At 37.4% G+C, this 21,167-nt stretch overlaps 1 protein-coding gene across 1 annotated transcript; it reads right to left on the minus strand.

Annotated features, from left to right (window-relative positions):
* Positions 1-11,722: 11,722 nt before the first annotated feature.
* On the minus strand, positions 11,723-20,373 carry NRPB2 (DNA-directed RNA polymerase family protein). The gene is made up of 25 exons (XM_089168105.1): positions 19,959-20,373; positions 19,430-19,651; positions 19,065-19,355; positions 18,750-18,947; positions 18,473-18,537; positions 18,291-18,377; positions 18,086-18,206; positions 17,958-18,002; positions 17,734-17,871; positions 17,551-17,623; positions 17,392-17,468; positions 17,155-17,262; positions 16,917-17,033; positions 15,642-15,797; positions 15,453-15,557; positions 15,157-15,285; positions 14,993-15,070; positions 14,788-14,883; positions 14,588-14,703; positions 14,424-14,493; positions 13,954-14,007; positions 13,716-13,859; positions 13,266-13,565; positions 12,531-12,953; positions 11,723-12,305 (listed from the first exon to the last, which is right to left on the minus strand). Exons 1-25 carry the CDS (start codon positions 20,187-20,189, stop codon positions 12,183-12,185), a joined length of 3,567 nt encoding a protein of 1,188 aa, XP_089024231.1. The 5' UTR covers positions 20,190-20,373; the 3' UTR covers positions 11,723-12,182.
* Positions 20,374-21,167: the final 794 nt, after the last annotated feature.

Here is a 21,167-nt window from a genome sequence, read left to right on the forward strand (position 1 = left end):
TGACATCAGGGTTCGAAACAGGGCCAATCAGGGCCAACCCATTCCGACCAAGCCCAATTAGGGCTAATCAGTGCGGGAATGGGTTTGGCTTGGCCCTGTAGGGCTTAGGGCTACGGACAATAATCATTGGCCCTAAACTAGGGTTAGGGGAAGAATGGGCTTAGATTATAAGATCTAGGGCTGGGCTTGAGATTGCAAAAGCCCAACCCAGCCTCACCCTGTTGTAGCCCTAACTCTACCAATCCTGCATTGACAGTCTCCCAAGTTCTATTTGAGTGTTGCATAGCACCATGCAACTCATTGTCCATATCAAAGTTTACTTACCACTCTACCAACCCTGCATTGACGAAACTTATCAATTAAAATGATGAGGAGGAAGTTCTATTTGAGTGTTGCATAGCACCATGCAGCTTATTGTCCAGATCAAAGTTTACAGTCGAAACAAAATCTCGACCGCTAGTTTTGCATTTAAATTTTACGAAAAATATCACTTAAAGCAAATCGAAATTTTAAGCAATTCGCCTCCTTCCTACGGGGAGTGTTAGGGGTAATCTGGTATTTGTACTGTTTTAGTCTTGAACCGAACCGGCTGGGTTCATTTGGTTCACAGCCTATTGTATTAAGGAGGCTGGGTTGGTTCAGGGGTATTGTGTGCAAAACTCGTTTTTCATTTCTGAGATTTTACTCTCTGTTCTACGGGTTCTTCTTGGAGCTCTCTTGAAACTTCGTTCATGGCCGATATGTTTGAGAGCTTGTAGCTATGGTTATCCCTGGTGCTTGAAGGAGGAAACATAGGGCTTTTGATCGCTGGAGTGAGGCGAACACTCGATGGTATTTTGGAGACCTGAGGTTGCCTATATCAGGTGTTTCGTATTCCTTTCTTTCTTCTTCTAGATCTGTAATCTCCCAAATTACTTAGTGAATTGGATTCATACCTGAATCCCGGAGAGTAGGCTATGCCGAACTCCGTAATTATGTCTTCTTCTTCTCTGATGTTTGAATACCCTTGTATGTTCGGTCCACAAGAGATTAGGGCATGAGTTTTAGATAACACGATCACAAGGAGATTAAAGCTAATGAATTAAAAAGTCATGGTGGGACCATGTTAAATCCACTGGTTCGTCTCGGTGTGTGGCTTTTTCTAGACTTTTCTTGGCATCGCTGGCGACAATTCGAAGGAGCGGAAGAACTTGAAGTCAATCGATTGCTTATAGAGGATTGCAGGTATTGTTATGTAATTCCTTGTGGTGCCACTAGTTTCGTTCGGTTCCTACAGAACCCAGGTTTGCTTTTTGTTATTGATTCCTCTCCATGGAGCTATACATGTGTGTGTCAATAGTTCAAATCAAATACTGTATTGTTTTCTTAAACTAGCAGTCGTTAATTTTATGCTTTCAATTTGGAAACACACCATGGTTGCATGGAACCTTGCTAGGTTTGCAATCAGTATGCAGTAAGGTTTGTTACTTTAAATGTTTTTTGTGTTTTTTTTTTTTTTTTTTTTTTGTTCCTTGGTCTTTACTTTCACCCAACATTGTTTATCTATCTGCTTGAATTATATCCTACTCAGATGCCTTGTTCGATGCTTGTTGTATTACTTTGTTCTTGATTCAGAACACTTCTTTGCTTCTTTTATTCTTTATAACTGTTCGTGGCTTGTATGCGAAAATGCTTATGTGAAGTTGAGAAGTAATGTCATCGTTGAAGAAGACAGTGGCGGACCCAAGATGCAATAGTGGGGGGGGGGGGCGAAGAATGAAAGCCAGTAACCTTCCTATTTGGGGTCCTACCGCTAAATTATTTTATTAAATTAAAAAATAGACCCACATATATTTTGTGGGGCCCACACATATTTGAAAAAAATGATAAATTATTGATAATGATATATTTTTTTCCGACAAAATATAGGTAAAATTAAAGCAACAATATAAAAAAAACATATACACATGACTTTAACCCTAAAAAGTTAACTGCAAACCAAAATTTTCTTTGGTAGGAGATGTAAATCAAATTTTTTTTTAGGTAAGAGATGCAAATCAATGGTAGTTAGTTACCTACTAACTATAGACATTTTATTCACAATACAAAATCAAATAACAAAAATTGCAAAAGAAATAAAGAAACAAAAGAAGAGAGAAAAAAAGAAACAATAAATAAATTGAAAAAGAGACAGAGACTTAATTGTGGAGTAGTTTTTTTTCCAAATTTTCTTAAGCCACGCTTATAGAAAGGGAAGAGAATAAATAGGAAAAAAGAGGATAGAGGAGAGGAGATAAGAGAATAAATAGGGATTGAAGAGTTAGTTTTTAATTGGAAATAACATTTTGATTTTTGAATACCTAATAAGAATTTTTTTTTTTTTTCAAAAATTTCCTTTAACGCACGTTTATAGAAACAGAAGAGAATAAATAGGAAGAAAAGATGAGAGAGAAGAGAGGGGAGAATAATTAGGGATTGATGAATTAGTTTTTTTTTATTAGGAATGACATTTATGAGAATAAATAGGGATTGATGAATTAGTTTTTTTTATTAAGAATGACATTTATACCCATCATTTTACCTTTAGAAATTGTTCACAATATTGGGGGGGCCAAATAGTGACATTTCACATCTGAGAAGAGAAAAAATCGGAAAAATTAAAGGAATTAGGGGAATATACATAAAATTTTAAAAAATCCGGGGGGGGGGCCATGGCCCCCTCCGGCCCCTTCATAGGTCCGACCCTGGAAGAAAAAGAGAACAAGCAGCAGCGGAAGTGCGAAAACAGCTCCACCAACCGCACTACGTACCCCCACATATACACAAGCACAAAGAGAGAGAGAGAGAGAGTGAGTGAGAGAGACACCACATATTCCACCACCACACGCACAGAGAGAGATACAGGTATACAACACATATAATTACATTTACCATCTATTTATGCGATTATTGCTCATGTCTTGGGACAACTTGCAACATTAACATTTACAAACAACTATTACATTTCCTTCTTAAGGCAATCAACAAATATTTATCATTAAAATATTTTAAAAATAATTTCATATATTATAAGAGTATATGTCTCAACTTCTCTTCTAAATTTTGATGAAAATTTTAGGGCTCTAGGACTGGTTGGGCCAGATTTTTCAAAATCTTAAGACTGACATCTAAATACTTATGTTGGTTTTATCTAACATAGAATGACACCCTACCATGTACCTATTGGGCACCAAAGACATTATTAAAGAGGGTGGAATTGACAATCTCAAATGTTTAGATTCAAATTTCATTTGTATCCCTATCCATATAAAGTATATATATTCGATGATGAAATGTACGATTATGATAGATCATTCGCATCAGCTTTAATTATATTGAATCTTGACAAGTTAGGAGATATTCTAACGATAATATTCAAAGTTCATCTCATCCAACTTCTTGTTGGAATATGCTCTTTGAGCATGAGTGAATGTAAATGAAAATCATTCATATGGAGAGTTTGTGGAAGTAAATGAATTTGTGGAAATATGTGCATGGAATACCAATAGACTATTTGGTGATTCATTGCACAAAGAGAGGTCATGAATGAAGGGTTATGGGAATACCTATGGACTATTGGGTGTAAATGAAAATCATTCATATGGAGAGTTTGTAGAAGTAAATGAATTTGTGAAAATATGTGCATGGAATACCAATGGACTATTTGGTGATTCATTGCACAAAGAGAGGTCATGAATGAAGGGTTATGGGAATACCTATGGACTATTGGGTGTTTCATCTCCCAAGGAGAATTCATGAATGGAGGTTATGAGACCTTTTATTTCCTAACAACAAACTTCTCATTTCCTTATTGTGATTAATGGAAGGTTTTGGGACTCTTGATTTCTCAACAAAACTTCTCACTTCCTAGCTTGTTATTAAAGTCTAAAGCTTTTCATTTCCCATAACTTATTCATTAAGTTTGGTAATAAGTGACTATGGCTTTTCATCTTTCAAGCTAGTTAAAAAGACATTGATCTCATCTATAAATAGGGATCCCTCCTTGGTGAAGATAGTTGTTGTGTTGTGTTTTCTTTTATGATTTAAGAAGAATGCTAAGTGTGTTTTAAGGGTCTTCTTAAAAACGATTTGTGAGTGTTGTCAATGATTTGAGTTTGGCTTCAAGTTTGGTTTCGTGTTTGAATCGTGTGGTGATAGAAGGAAGGCACTTGTCAAGTTCATCGTTGCGATATACTTTGTGCTAAGTACATCGTAGTTCGTCGTTGTATCCTGGGAGACAGACGTTCGTTGAATTCTCAAGCACACTGTGGAGGGAACGAATCTGTTTTAAGGAAAGCGTCTGACGCGCCTCGACAGTTTTCCTTTACTCTTCTTTTCCAGTTCAAGTTCTGTCTTTCTGGATCTTCTCTTAATTCTTTATTCCCCTCATTATATTATCAATTTTGGCTAACACTTCTTTCTTGGTTGAGTTAAGGCAAGCCGAATCAACGAAGGGTACCTTCACTGACCTATATGGTTAGTTCGTAATCTAATTTGTGGAGACTTATCCATAAGGTTCCCAGTGGTGCAACGTGACTTCAATGGTTCCCTTCACCTTGCCTGTATGGTTCAATTTTGAAAAAAAGGTTCGCTTTAGGGAAACAAATGACATCCATTGAGATATCCATCTTATCAATTAAACCATCACTCTCAGTTAGTTTTTATTTATTCATCTCTAATATTATTCCTACATTCTAAGGGAAGAAGATGACAAAGTAGGAGAAAACATAAAATATTTGTACTAGGATAAAAATCATGAAGATGCAATAATAGAAGAAGCGGAGTGGTAGCAAACAATATAGGAAGATGAAGATTCAAAGGAATTTTTGTCTTTTTAAAAAGTTTAACTTATCCACAACAATGGCTAACTTTGATTTTATAATAGTAAGACACACGTGTCACCAAAATATGACTACAATTATATTTACCATGTGCTTATGTCATCATTGCTCATGAGGACAACTTGCACGCATTAACATTTACAAACAACTGTTATGTTTCATTTCGCGGATCAACTAATATATATTATTAAAATATTTTGAAAATGATTTCATATATTATAAGAGAATATGTTTTTTCAACTTCTCTTTTAAATTTCTATCGAAATTTTAGGGCTCTAGGGTTGGTTGGGCCAATTTTCCAAAATCCTAAGACTAGCATCTAAATACCTATGTTTGTTTTATCCAACATAAATTGACAGCCCTACAATATACCTTCTCGTCACGGATGACATAAATGTGCAGCAGCCTCATGTATTTAGATGCATTCATTCTGTTTCACTACCTGCATTACGATTAATTGGGTAGGATTTAGGAATAAATTCAAGAGCATTGGTACATCCACCTTTGTCAACGTCATGTCCAGTTTAGCAATTAATATCTAACGGATCCATTGACAGTTATGGGTTTAGGTCAAGGATAACATTTTACAGGGTTGGACCACACCAAAACAGGGTTCAAATGCTTACAGACTTTAGTATAAGATCTATAATTGCGCAAAGACCTTACGATTATGGAGCAAGAAAAATACTAAAGTGGCTTCCAGGGAAATTCTTAAAGTTCAACGATAATTGGCTGATTTACAAGCTTCAAATTTGGCAGAAGATATAACAGTACAAGAGGCTGAGTTGTCAAGGAAATTGGCTACTTTGATACGAGAAGAAGAGCGATTTGTGTTTTTTTGTTTTTGTTTTTTTGGGTGGGGGGGGGGGGGGGGTGGTTGGGGTGGGGGTTGGGGTTTTCGGGCCCGGGGGGGGGGGGGGGGGGGGGGGGGGGGGGGGGGGGGGGGGGGGGGTGTTTTTTTTGTCCGTGGGGGGGGGGGGGGGTTCCCCCTTTTGCCCTTGGTTTGTTGTTTTCTCTTGTGTTTTTTTTTTTTTTCTTTTTCTTTGTTGATGACGACAACAAGGGTGGTGCGGGTGGGCGGAGAGTACAATGGTTGAAAGGGCAGGAGATCACAATAGTTCTTTTTTCCATCAAGTTACCTCACAAAAACGGCAGCGAAGTCATATTTATAAGCTGAAATCGAGTTATGGGCATTGGCTGATTACAGAGTCAGAAATAATGTAAGAGATTTGGACTTATTTCAATAATCTCTTCACCACTTCTCAACCCCAATCCCCTTTATATTTTTTATCAAGCTTTGCACATTGTGTGTCATATGATGATAATGTTAGGTTATGTGGAGATTTCTCTAGGGAAGAGATTAAATTTTCTTTATTTCAAATGAAAGGGAAAACATCTCCAGGGATGGATGGGTTTCCAGCTCGTTTCTATCAGAAAAACTAGGATATTATAGGGGAGGACTTCGTTAAGGGCATTCAACATTTCTTTAATAAGGGTTTTTTGTTAAGAAGTTTGAACAATACCATCATTTCTCTTATTCCCAAGAGGAAACACCCTCAAGAGGTTGGCCATCTACGGCCAATTAGTCTTTGTACAGTTCCTTATTGTGTTATTGCTAAATGTTTAACTAACCGTTTGAAAGTCCTCTTGCCCAACATTATTAATGAAACCTAGAGTGCTTTTGTTGCTGGTTGATCCATTTCAGATAATGTATACTTGGCTCATGAATGTCTTCACTTCATGAAGAAATTTACATCTAAGCAAGGGTTATTTTGCTCGAAACTCAATCTATGTAAAGCATATGACAAGTTAGAATGGGGTTTTATTGAGGAATGTTTAAATTTTTGGGGGTTTCATGCAAAGTGGGTGAGATGGATCATGCAATGCATCACCACTGTTACTTTTCAAATTAAAATTAATGGCCAATTATCAGAGACGGTGGTTCCAACTAGGGGCATTAGACAAGGCTGCCCGCTTAGTCCATATATTTTCATTCTCTGGTCATGAGGCTCGCCTAGGAGATTAAGTGCATATTCTGGTATACCTAGGTTGCCACGTTTGCGAATATCTCAACATAGTTCTACTACTAACCATCTTTTCTTTGCTGATGATTGTATGATTTTTTGTCCTGCAAGTGAATCAAATGTTCATCATATAAATTTTATTCTTCAAGAATATCAGCATGTTTCTGGACAACATATTAATTCAACAAAATCATCTGTGGTGTTTAGTAAAGGTACAGGTTTGGCTGTTAGGAGAGCTATCACCTCTTCTCTTTAGCTTGGTGAGATGAGTTCCCATGGTACATATTTGGGTTTACCATCTACTTTTGGTAAGCATAAAAATCAACTCTTTGCTTCTTTTCGTGAAAGAATGGCTAAAAAGTTGTCTTGTTGGAAGGGTAAGTTATTATCAAGTGTTGGCAAGGAAATACTCATTAAAGCAGTTGTTCAAGCTCTCCCAACCTATGCCATGTCTAATTTTTTTATTACCAAAACAGTAAACAGATGGGTTATCCCAATAAATTAGACTTTTTTGGTGGGGAAGGGGACCTCATAAGGGTATTTCTTTGGTATCATGGGATAAGCTATGTAGATCAAAAGAACATGGTGGTTTGGAGCTTTGTTATTTATACATTTTCAACAAAGCACTCTTAGCTAAACAAGCTTGGAGATTACTTTAGAATCCTAGTTCCTTGTGGGCCAGAGTTATTAAATCAAAATATTTTCCTAATGCTAATTTTCTTGATGCCAAGTGTTCGCGGGGATGCTCTTGGGGTTGGCGGAGTTTACATGTCAAGAAAGAAAGAAGTTCTTAAAAAGGGTTTGATTCAAAATATCGGTAATGGTCACCAAACTAAGGTATTTAATGACCCTTGGATTCCTGATTTACCTTTACACCGTATTTGATGAGATCCCCCTTCTGGTAGTCTTGTATGGGTTGGTGAATTAATACATTGGCCTTTAAAATCTTGGGACTATTCTAAATTGCAACCATGGTTTTCACCTTCTAAGCTTAATGCAATTCTTAAGATTTCTATTGTATCTGAGGCCTTGCAGGATAGATGGATATGGAAACATACTCATACAAGTAATTTTATTGTTAGATCTACTTATTTTATGGAGTTAAACGGCTCTTTGGGCTTATCTTCTAGAGGAACCACCTCTACATTTTTGTCCTTTTGGAATACACTTTGGAAAGTTAAGACTTTGCCTAAGATTAAGTTGTTTCTCTGAAATTAGGTCATAATGCTCTCCCTACAAATTTAAATTTGTTTCATAGAGGTGGTTGTTATACTCCTTTGTGTCTTTATTGCAAATGTGCCCAAGAATCGCTTTTTCATCTTTTATTTCATTGTTCTTTTGCAAAACTTTGTTGGAAGGTCTCTCCCCTCCGGTTGGATACAGATCTTTTCCATGGCCATGACATTGCAGACTTGTGGACCTTTATTGAATCCTTCTTTCAGACTACTGGTAATTTAGATTGGGTGCATACTATTTGGGGTGTAGTGGCATGGTTAATTTGGAAGGCAATGAATGTTTATCTGTTTGACGGGATTGTACCCAACTTAACTACTTTTCTCTAGTCCTTAAATGGTTTGTTGCAGGATATTAATAGTCTATCTTTCTAGGTTGCCTTTTCTTCAGCCACAATTGGAGTGTTTGGTTCTCATATGTTGACTAATTCATCAGGTGTATCTTTTAGTGATTTGCATTCACAAATGATAGAAGTTGATGATACCTATTTTTTTTATGTTTTTTCAGATGGTTCATGGGATTCAACAACTTCTCCTAGTGGTCATGGAGGGGTTATCAAGACCTCTTCTGGATCTTTTATAGCTGCTCGTATGAAAGCAGGTTGGGCTCTATCTGCATCGCAAGTGGAGCTGAAAGCAATGTATGACATCATTCAAGTTGCGTTTACTCTAGGGATAAAGCATCTCATACTTTTCTCTGATTGTAGGGAAGTGGTCTCCAGTTTACATGGTGATTCTAATGCTTTGGATTGGACATGTTTTAACTTAGTTCAGCTTATTAAGAACCTTTTGTTAGGGTTTGAAAATTGTATTGTAGTACATATTTCTCAAGAAAACAATGTTTCTGCTAATTTGTTAGCTAGAGGGGCCCATTGTTTGGGTATGTCTAAAGTTTGGTGGCTGCAGCTACCAAGGGGGCTTGATCATTTGTATAGTGTTCCTAGCTCGGAGGATATCCGCAAATTTGTTTATTTAAATGAAGTTTTTTTGTATTTAGCCAAAAAAAAAAAAAGTCAAGGATATCTACATTAGGAAAATAACACATGTTTAACATCATGAGTTTTGTCTCTTGGGAGTGCAATATACTAATAAGGAGTGTCTGCTTTAATAAGGAACTCACAACGCCTAAGCAAACAATGCGAACCTTATAAACATACAAACAACATAGTGAATAAGACATTAATGCACAATCATAAATGGAAGTCTCAAAACAAGTGTAACTTATTTGTTCCAAATTCAAACAATACACTTGCCACCTGCAAACAACTAAACATACTCGACCAATAGAAAATACAAACATGTTTTGCATATTATTCCTACGACCAAAATCACCCACTCTGTTTCTTCATTCTCAACTATTGATAGTACTGGCTACGAATATTTCTTCATTCTACAAATACTAATTTTGAATTTCAAAGTCTATTTTTTCCGCATTGTTTAAACATTTTATAAGTCTAATTTAATTTGTGAACTTTTATATTTAACAAAAAAGTTTCAACTAAATAAAAATATTCTATCAATTTACAGAATTAAAAGTTTCCTTTTTATGTTTTATGATTAATCTTCTTTCTAATGATCCTACTTCACAGTGAAAGTATATATGGATTTGGAAAGAGTTCTTTACGAGATTATGTCATAGTTTACAGCTAAATCTATTATTCGATCTACAACTGTTTCAAAAACCTATTCCAAACTTCCCTACAAAAAAAAAAATCATTCATAAAGAAACAATTGTAGACAAGCTTTACTCAAAAATGATCCAAGATTCTTCATTCAACAAGATAACCACATCGGCAAGATCAAATTACATAAAATATCAAAAAGTAAACAAAACAAGGGAAATTTTGAGGACTATGGTATATCAAAGAGAGCTTTCCACTTCTTATCAAGGAATATTATATTACAGTTTTACAATGGAATTCTGATGTTGAAGAACACAAATGAATATCAAAACAAATTGTTGTTGTATAATCCTACAACTCAAAAAATATTCAGCATCCCATATTTCACAACTACAAACTATGTTGGTAAACATATAGAGACAAATAGCAGCTCTACCAAAGATTTTCCAGATAACTACAAAGTCATCATGGTAAAAGCTACAGAAAGTGATTGGTCATCTGGCACTTTTTATATGTATATAAAAACTAATGCATGGGAAGAGATTGGAAACTTCTACATAAGTGCTCGAGATATTCAATATCATATGCCAATATATTTGTAATGGTGCACTGCATTTTATTTCAACCACCACGAATTACATTGCAAAAGGAAGTCTTGATTATAAACCTTATGTTGTTGCTCGCAACATTGATAATTGAACATCTTGGAGAGTCAAATTACCAAAGGAGGCATTAAGAAAAATTCAATATCCAACTTCCAACATGAAGATATTCAAGTGGAGCAAGTAATTTCTTATTCACCACAATCATCTATTATCTTGGTAAGATTGAGGAAATCTATTTTTATGCCATGGGTATTGAATGACTATAACACGGAATCACGGAGTTTAATCTTCAAACAAGAGTTAAAGTGATCACATTAGAAGAAGTGAAACCGGTCATATGTGCGTTTACCGTTGTAAATGGAGAGTGCCTTTTGTTTGCTAGCAGGGGGGGGGGGGGGGGGGGGGGGGGGGGGGGGGGGGGGGGGGGGGGGGGGGGGGGGGGGGGGGGGGGGGGGGGGCCCCGAGAAAGATTTATCGCTACAAGCTTAATATAAATTATTAGAAACTAAGATATACAGTGGCAGCTGAACCAATTGGTTTCCATGACCTCGGTCAGATGAAAGAATTACGCATCACATCTTATGCAAGTGCTCTTCGACCCTATGGGAGTGAAGAACATTCATGAAATTAAATGTTGTTGAAAATAATTATAGATGTTCATTTCATTTTTATTAAGTACATACATAGTTGAATGGTATTACTTTAGATTAAAATTCATTTAATATTATCCCAAACAAAGGGAACCTTACTCCTAAAATAGAAAATGCAATAACAAATAAAAGAAGAATGTCAAGCTACCACAAAGACAAAAAGTCAAAATAAACGATAACACTACATTTACAAATGGATAAAAGCCATACGTAAAAACACCACACATGCATATGCACGTGCGTCATTACTAATTTAGTAAAAAAGAATTAATATTTCCCCAACAGGGTTGATCTAAACCCCCTTCAATGTTGAATCCTAACTCCGCCTTAAACCCAAGACGGTTGATAAAAGATACACAAGATCATCTAAGCTGGTTGACCTTTTAACGAAAATGGATTCCCTGCATCGTGAGTGAAGTTCTAAACCATGGATTGTGCAGCACATACGTTCGCTTTAAAGCCCACATTGATGATATGTTGCATCTGATATCATGTCTCAAATGCCCATTTTGAAGCTTTTGAAGTACTAAAACACCAGGAAACGGCAGAAGGAAGAGAAGAATTTATACTTGAGCAGGTTTCTGAATCTGCAAACCTGCTTTATACAACCACGCAGCGTCCCTCAGACATTACAAAACTACAAAGTAAAGACGAATGCTGCTGATACAACTGTACACGATTTCATTGTTTACGACTTCTCAACAAAAGTCCATACAAAGCACAACTAAAAGACAGGAAACCAACAAAATAAATAACAGAACAACATGCTCCAACACTACCACATTGTTATCTACCAAAGAACAACATGCACCTACACTATTATTTTGTTCTGCAGAAAATCCCCACAATTCCAACGGGATATATGTTTCCTTTCCCTTCAAATGGGTATCACCCAGTCTTCAATTGCTAAGACAAAAATGTTACCTTTTAAAAATAAATTATTATTTTTAAGTTTCCTTTTTCTCATTACCCCCATTAGGTGGGGGTGGGGGGGGGGGGATGGAGTAGAGAATTGTGCATATAACCCCGTATCTTCGACTTGTTGTCTCATATCCAATCATTCAAGTATCAACCATGGATCCAAATGCTACCAGTTTGTAGCTCGAGATTAGATCTTCAGCATCAGTTGCTCATCATCGATGTCAATGCATGAGCTCAGTAAGACCCAATCCACACACCGGAATGCATCATCAGTTCAAAACCAATTTCTTCTTATCTTTGATTGTCTTCAATTCACTGGTAAGCATTCTTGGGGCTATGGCCATCGACATGAGCTCTTGGAAGAGCAGCTTACATGCATAAGGTATGTGAACCTGCAAAAATCACAAAAACATATCGAAAACATGTTTTATACAATGATAGCCATAACTGAAATGCAGAAGCAGATCAACAAATACCACAACCCTAAAAACTTCTCCATTGTTGGAAAGAAAAAAAATTTTTGGGAGTGTGGGGGGGGGGGGGGGGAACAGCTTTGACACCCCCCCCCCCCCCACACACAAAATCTGGGAAGCAGGAACCAATGATTTTTCATTTACCTGAACAATATCAGTCTTGTTTTTGCAACCTCTGCACTCAAACGAGTTCTTCTTTAGGTTGGCAATAGCAATCAGCCCGCAACGCTCACAAACATGAACTCTATAGGCATCACTCTGGTCAAACAACCTCTCTTTCAGAAAGTGTGCAGCCCCATGAGCAATCATACAATCTCTCTCCATCTCCCCAAATCGGAGACCTCCATCTCGAGACCGTCCTTCAGCAGGCTGCCTTGTCAGAATCTGGACAGGACCACGGCCACGTGAATGGATCTTATCATCCACCATGTGCTTCAGCCTCTGATAGTAAGTCGGGCCCAGGAATATCATTGAAGACAATATCCGACCTGTATGACCATTGTACATGGTCTCAAAGCCACGCATCTGATACCCACATTTGTGGAGGGCTCTGCTGATATTGTCCACCTGCATCAGTCAGAACAAAAACAAAACAATTAGCACATTTGTTTTCTGATTTTCAACTGAAAATTTTCCATCTATTTTAACTTGACAAAGACCATTTGAGATCCTGGATACTGATGGGCATCTATTTATAGTTTTACACATGGTCACAAGGTTTTCAGTCTCTCGCTTTACTAACCAAACCCCCCCCCCCCCCGGGAGAAAAAAAGAAGAGAAGAAGAAGCAGAGACAGAAAAAATCCAGATAGTGCCAATAACAAGATTGAATTCACGAAAATACTCCAGACAGCTGGGACCATTTCCTAATATAACTTACTGTGACATCAGTAAAAGGCGTAGCATCCCCTTCTTTTCCCATGTGAGCTGCAACCTTCCCCATAATGTTCTCAATAAGCTGGCCAATTGTCATTCGAGAAGGAATAGCATGTGGGTTCATAATAATATCTGGGGTAACTCCTTCCACAGTCCATGGCATGTCTTCTTGTGTGTATGTCATACCAACTGTTCCCTTCTGCCCATGTCGACTGCTGAACTTGTCTCCAATCTGAGGTATACGAACAGACCTCATTCTTACTTTCACAAACCTCAAACCATCGGCATTCGTTGTCAACAAAACCTACAAGAAGTACCCGTTTGAAGGACATCAGCCGGATGGAACTCTAACATCAAAGATGTAATATCTTGGCCCCATGCAGGTAAACACATTGTAAGAAAATAATATGAACGAATCACAAGATAAAATCCAAATGAAACCAGCCAACAATACCTGATCTACCATCCCACTTTCACTGTGCCTCAGGCTTGTGCTATGATCACGACGTGTATACCGTGAAGCTTGCCCTTGGGATTCATCCTGAGCAATTGGAGTTGTCTTTCCAATAATAACATCTTCACCTGAGACCCTTGTTCCCTAATTTCCAAGACCGCATTTTGTTTAGAATAAAAAATTGATTCAGCAACAAATAAGGGAGGAAAAGGATTGATAGTAATCTTCATATACTCACAGGAGGAGCAAGACCATCATCATCCAATTTATCATAAGATCCATGCCTCATCCCCTGCAAATAGTATAGCTACGATCAACATACAACTTGGAAAACAACAACAAAAAGATAATTGCTGCCAAATGTGCTATTCTACACGCCAGTAAGTTCCAGTGCTAAGCAAAGACTGCCATGATTTCATCAAACTAGCTCTTCACAGCTCATTTAGTGTTCCAACCACCAGGAAGTCACCTACTTTGAGCTGGATCACGAGTTACAGAAATAATTTTTCACCAAATATATATTATATATGAACTAACTCTTGAAGTAAATAATATGCCTATCACATTTCCTGACCTAGAAAGTTTATATTTATTAATTCCAGATAGTCTAGGTCCTAGGTCATCTAACCACCTTATCTCATTCCCCTTCCCACTGCTCTAAACAATGTTCTCAACAAGTTTAAACCACCAAAAAAATTTAACACTCACCATTGTATTTTCCCTGTTTGGACGCCCAAAATCCTCCTTAACCAATGTGCCCATCTTCTTTTCCTCATCCCTGTAGATGAACATTTGTCAATGATACGAGATTGCCGACAGAGATCAGGACGAACAAGGAAATGAAATACATAAGCCCCAAGAAATGTAGCTACCTGTATGAACGGAAGAACAACGATCGGAAGAATCCCCGGTCTATTGAAGATTGGTTCATGATAACAGAATCTTCTTGGTTATATCCAGAATAGCAAGCGACAGCAACGATAGAATTCTTTCCGCATAAAATATGCCATTAGAAATATAGCCACAGCGAATGAAGGGAAGGGGAAAAAACTATGAATAATCAAACACTTACAATGCCAGCGGGCAGCTCCCTGAAATGCAAATGCTCCATTGCACGAGTTGTAACAAGAGGCTTTTGGGGGTAGTAAAGCACATAAGCCAGTGTGTCCTGAGTTTGAAAGAGATGAATGAGAACAACCAATTATAAAAGACAATATGCCTAAAATACAAATACAAATGTTTTAGATAAAAAGGATGAAAAGATAAAAAGAACACACCATTCGTAATTGATAATTTGTAACATAGATACCCATAGCTTGTTTTCCCATAGCCGACTGGTAGGTATTACGAGGGGACTGTCATTAAAAAAAAGGATAAAGTGAGGAAAAAGGAAGAAAATTCGTAAAAGAAACTCCCAGGACTAGTTGCAAGATAAATCAACCTGGTTATGGTCAGGAAATGGAATGATAGATGCACAGACACCCAAAATCAACGATGGGTGAATTTCACAATGAGTGTAAATAGTGTAAGTATCAGAATCCTTAGAATGAACCCTTGCACTGATAAGATCCTGAAACAAATATTTGAAACAAGATCAGAACGGTAAAAACGTGGAAGCATGGAATTTAAATATTTCACTTAAACAGAAGCTGATATGGGCATGGAAATCAACATAATCACTTCAATGTCAAAAGAAGTAAAGATCTAATAGTTCAACCATGCTTTATTAATACTCACATTAATAGTCATGGAAATCATGGTAGTCTCTTCTTCTTCTGTGTCTATATACTCTATGAATCCTTTTGCCACAAGATCATGCCAGCCACTCTCATCCGAGGATTCCTGAGTGAAAATTTAAGCTGTAAGTCAGTTTCCTTTTTTACTTTTTAACACAGAAATGCCAAAAGATTACACTTCCACACAGACCCTTTGTTGCAAGGTGCGGACGTCTTTTTTCTTTATAAGTAACCTATGGTTTTCAACAATAAACAAAGGACGGCTACAACGGCCATAGTCAGTGTAAAGTCGAAGCTCTTTCAATGAAACATCCCGGATAACACCAACTTCAGTATTGACATCAACCTGAAAATGCCACAAACAAATTTTAGATCCTAACTGGCAACAGATCTATGTTACAAAAACTGTAAGGCAGAGAGGGAAAGGAAGTCACAAACCAGATACCCATATTCTTTACTGGTCAATGGTATCTAAACAAAGTGATACATATATCGAGGGGTGAAACAAGAGCACATCCTTAGACCAGTCCAAGATGGACACCTGGTTCCAATTTGGAGTTTGTCTATCAAGATATTTTAGAATTTTATTATATTTTGAGATTCTATAACCTATTATTGGAAGGTTTTAATTGGAGCTGCATGCATAGTATTTCAAGTTCCCTATTTGCTTTAATTTCTCAATTTAGTTAGTTTCCTAGTCAGGAGCTAGCTTTTATTTCTCTTTACATATTGGCAGTTATCACCATCATGAAGTAGATTGGAAAATGACTAAAAAGTAATGTGTGCAACTTGTGGGTCTGTGCATGAGCAACGGCCGCCCCCGGGGGGGGGTGCTAATTCCTCTTTTAGAAGACCATAACCCCTTCTGCCCCTCCTCTTTTTGTAAAATCTATGTTGTGCATTAGTTTCAGTCTGTTCCAAGTCTGCCTTCTATTGTTATTTCTTAACCACTTATTTGTCCCTCCCCATTATACTATCTAAGAAGTTAAAAGTCCATTAAGACTCAGTTGAATTACACCCATGGCATGCACTACCTCAAAGAAATTTGATATATATTTATAGAACTACTATTGCAAAGTGCTTCCGTAGGCCCACAGCAGACCCAGTTTCCAAATCCCAAAGTCACATCAAGGAGATAAAAAAAGAACAAGCAATCCTACAGATGCCCCACATGTCTGAATAACATAATAATCATAAAGGCAGAATCTCATAATGAAAATTTACTAAAATTTGGTCCAAGTAACTCAAACCCACTAAGTGCATTGGCATGAATTAATAAGGTCCAACTCATTCACCAGGAAAAGAAAAGAACACAAAAGAGGGAAGAACTCATTCACTGGATATAAGAAGAAAAACAGAAAAAGAGGAGCAAGAAAAACAGCTGAGGAAGAGGAAGGCAATGGAAAAAGGAGAAACAGTTATCTACACAGAAACATATCAATTTCCAAAATATAAGTAAACAGACCTGTCTTCTTAGCTGTCTTAACGTCTTCACCAAGAGCTCAGGATTACGATGAATGCCAACCCAACAACCGTTGACAAAAATTTTGGTCGATTGAGGAATAACAGCAGGGGATATTTCCTGATTGGGTATAAAAAGAAATGACGACAAACTTATCAGTAGAGAGTTGGTAGAGGATCCGGGGTTCCATAATTTTTAAAAGCAACAAGCAACAAGGTTAAGAGGGACTGAAGAAAGATACCTCAAAATTTTCTGTACTCCACTCCTCTAAAAACTCAAGAATGGGATTTGCTGCTGATCCCACAGTAATGTACACCATTAGCGCCAAATTCTTCACAAGTCCACAAGCCTAATAACAGTCACAAAAGTGTCAAGATATTAAACAGTATAATAAAAAATTCTTGATTTTACATACATGTGATTACAAAATGCAAGCCGCACAATATAGAAACAGATACTTAAATACATCTATATTTACCTGTCCTTCTGGAGTTTCTGCTGGACACATCATCCCCCAATGGGAATTGTGCAACTGCCTAGGTTTTGCCAATTTCCCTAATAGATAAAATATGAACTCTTATAACCAACCTCTAAAGGACCACAAACCTAAATGCTTGATGGCACTCATGTGTTTTACCTTCACGGCCAATAGGAGAGTTTAACCTCCGCAAGTGAGACAGGGTAGATGCATAAGTCAAACGGTTCAAAACCTGTCAAAAAACTTAGGTAAATCAATCCATACTTCCAGTCAAGCAGAAAAAATGCAACTCATTTAGGAAGATTGAAAAGAAAATTTGCAACTCCCGACTCTAACTCTAACCTGTGAAACTCCAGCTCTTGTACCAGCAGCATTTGCCTGTCCCCAGTTCCCCGTAGCAAGGGAATATTTAAGACCAGCTGTAATTGTTTTCGCTTTTATAGCAAATTGCAAGTTAACATCCTTCCCATTATCAACACACTGGCAACAGGCAATGATAAGCAACAATGGACTCCATCGAACAATAGAAAACAGACCAATAAATTAAACATAGGGAGAAAGTGAACCTTCTGAACATAGGCTCTGACGTCCCGTGTCAACTTTCTGAATAGCTGCATTAAATAAAACTCAACAATTAAAATGAAACGATAGAGCAGCAATTTTAACAACCTAAATGACATTGTGAAGGGCAAACCATGCGAAACAGGCCTCCAAGCAAAGGTCCAGCAAGGTCTAGCCTCTTATTGCCATAATGATCTCTATCATCTTCTGCCCTCCGACCAAGTGCACATAGTAGAAGCCTGTGAATGATGTACCTGACACAGGAAGCAAAAAATATATTTTTGAACAATGTTCAGGCAGCCATAGCAATGCATACAAAACGAAAGAGCACCACCTACCCAAAATAGTAACCCTTCTTTGTTTCACAATATTCTCCAACACCAACATGAGGAAGCATTTCTTTCTGAAGGATCTCTTTAGCATACCTGCACAAGGTACAATTGCAGATATTTAACTAAATAACCTGCACAATAAACCCAGAGGATGGTCCAAGTAGCAACTAAATTACTCCAAGACATACTTAATTCTCTTTTCCCTAGTGACACCCACAGTTGAACCTCTCTTCCCAATGTAATCCAACGCAACCTACAGCAGGTAAAAATAACATGCCAAGTGAAATTAGTCCTTTTACCACACCAATGGGAAACATAATTTGTTGACGTAGGCAAGGGTGCTACAACGCAGCTAAAAAGTTAAAAAGCAATAGATTTAGCCTCATGAATTAACAGGGAAAAGAAAAGAAGAAAAAAAAGTCATCCCAAAAGAACAGATGAAAACCCACGGAAACAAGGAGATACCGATTGATTCTGGATCACAAATGCTTCTTCCAAGGATGGTCGAAGTAACTCCATCATCTGCGTATCAGAGAAGTCATAGCATATGTGCTCCAATATATCTTTATCCGCAACAAATCCTAGTGCCCTGAAGACAATAATTATTGGGATTTCTGTTCGGATATATGGAAGGGTAGCACGAATATACTGCCCAGAGGAACCCTGAATCAAGAATAAAAAATATACGTATCAAATGAGGCATCTCCATAGATAAGATATCAGGTAAACAAAATGTCTAGCATGCATGAACCGCCTCCCCAAAAACCAGTGATCACTCACCCCTTTGGCACTAGCCCGAGAGAGCATCCGCACAAACATACTGCTGGGTGGCCTGTTCTGAGATTCTGCCATTGACCGGACCTCACCCACATATGCATACTTGTTGGGCTGCCTCTTCTTAAACACGTAAACATGATTCGTGCTCATCTTCTCCTGAGCAATCAGAACCTTTTCACTTCCATTGATAATAAAGTATCCACCCTGATCATGGGGGCACTCCCCAAGCTCTGTCAGATCCTTCTCTGAATTCTGATATAACGTACAATAACTTGACCGGAGCATTATTGGTACCTGAAATGAAACAAATAATAAGCAGAGAGAAGCCAATACATAATCGTCAATAAGAAACTAAAAAACACCATTACCTTTCCAATGAAGACTTTAGTGAAATCCTGCGTCTCAGTTACTTCCTCACCATCATGCCCCTTCTTTATGATTCGCTTAGTGACATCCACATACAAGGGAGCGGAATAAGTGAGGTTCCTCAGCCTTGCAGCTTTGGGAAACAAAGTAGCCGTTTCTCCATCTGATTCCGTCATCATTGGCTTACTCAAGTAAATTTGTCCAAAACTGATCTTATAAAAGGTCTGCATCCAATTACAGCCGTAGCATTACACCAAAATTTTCTCCAATGCAGCATATTCACAAACAAAAACAAAAATCCTAGACTTATGGATTCTAAAGAAGTGAACCCTAAAAACGAAGGTTCCCAAAGTCCAGCTTTCATGAGGAAGTAGTGAAGAGAAGCAGAGAAAGTTTTAAAGACCAAATTTTCAGGGGAAAAAATTACAAACTTCAAATTTCAGTATATTTCACCAAATTCATCCTAAGCTTCTGGTTCGCACCGCCATGAACCCATAGATGACAGTAGCGAAAGAAAACGAAAGAGCATACCTCGAGGAAATCGGACTGGCGACCAGGGTTATGCTGAGATTCTGGCCTAATCTCGATATCAGCAGACTCGTCGACAATTTCTTGCATGGTATTCTGGATGAATTCATCGAAGGAATCGAGCTGTTGACGCACGAGACCTTTCTCTTCGAAATAAGCACTGATAACAGCCCAGGCATCTTCCTGAGTGATCTCCTCTTCTTCATCTTGCATAATATCATTTTCGTCTTCCATCTGCTTTCTGAGCTTCTCAAGCAAAACCTAATTTGTGAAAATAAACAGATTTAACAAAAAAATGCCAAAACCCTGGCAAGTTTACAGTCGATTTCTTAATGATCTTCTTATTTCTGTCCACTTTTTGCCACGAATGTTTTGAGGGATTTTCAGATGCGAAGCTGAGCGAAAACGAGAGAGGCGGTCCTCAAAGAGACGAACATTTTCTTTGAGTCACTCGCGATTTATATAGGAAGAAATTGGTTTTCTGAATCGGCCGAATTGCCTGGTTAACTCGGCCTTGACTTTGTCTGGCATATCTTTGACTTCCCAAAGACCAAATATTTGGAGTGACATTAGGGCGTGTTTGCCCACGCGATTGTAATGAGAAGTTTTTCATAAAAAGAAACTGTTTTTAATCCTGAAATTGGTGACCGATAAATGGCCTTGAAAATTACTTTCAAAAATATTTTACAAAATTGAAAGAAAATTATTTTTAAAGGTACAAGTACAACATGAGAGAGTAGTTTCTCAAACAAATGTCAAATGCTTTACTTAGAATCAGTTTCAAAAAGGAAAATAATTGCTTTGAAAATCAATGCAACTAAGATTTTTGTTGATCCTAAAATCTTATTTTTTATATTGAAACAAAAAAAAAACCCAGCCTATTTCATTAGCAGACAAAAACAAATTAGTATTACCGAACAAAAGACTTCCCTTTTTTTTTTTTAATAACATGGAATATTATTTTTTTAAATAAAATTTAAACATTACCAAACCCACAGTTTTCATAAATTTCTATTTTAAGAACAATATGTAACATTTAAATAAAATTTTAAAAAAAAATAGAAGGTAGGTCATGCTTCAAAAGTCAGGTATTTTCGTAATTTTGCGAATGAGGGTTTTAAGGTTTTAGGCGTTCCAAGAGTTTATATAAGTACTTTTTATTTCTTTTTAAGAATCATCTACTTTATCTTTCAAATAGCGTTAATGGAAATA

The sequence above is a fragment of the Hakea prostrata genome, chromosome 9, assembly GCF_041222555.1.
Source record: "Hakea prostrata isolate BN-2017 chromosome 9, UWA_Hpros_2, whole genome shotgun sequence".
Classification (NCBI taxonomy): domain Eukaryota; kingdom Viridiplantae; phylum Streptophyta; class Magnoliopsida; order Proteales; family Proteaceae; genus Hakea; species Hakea prostrata.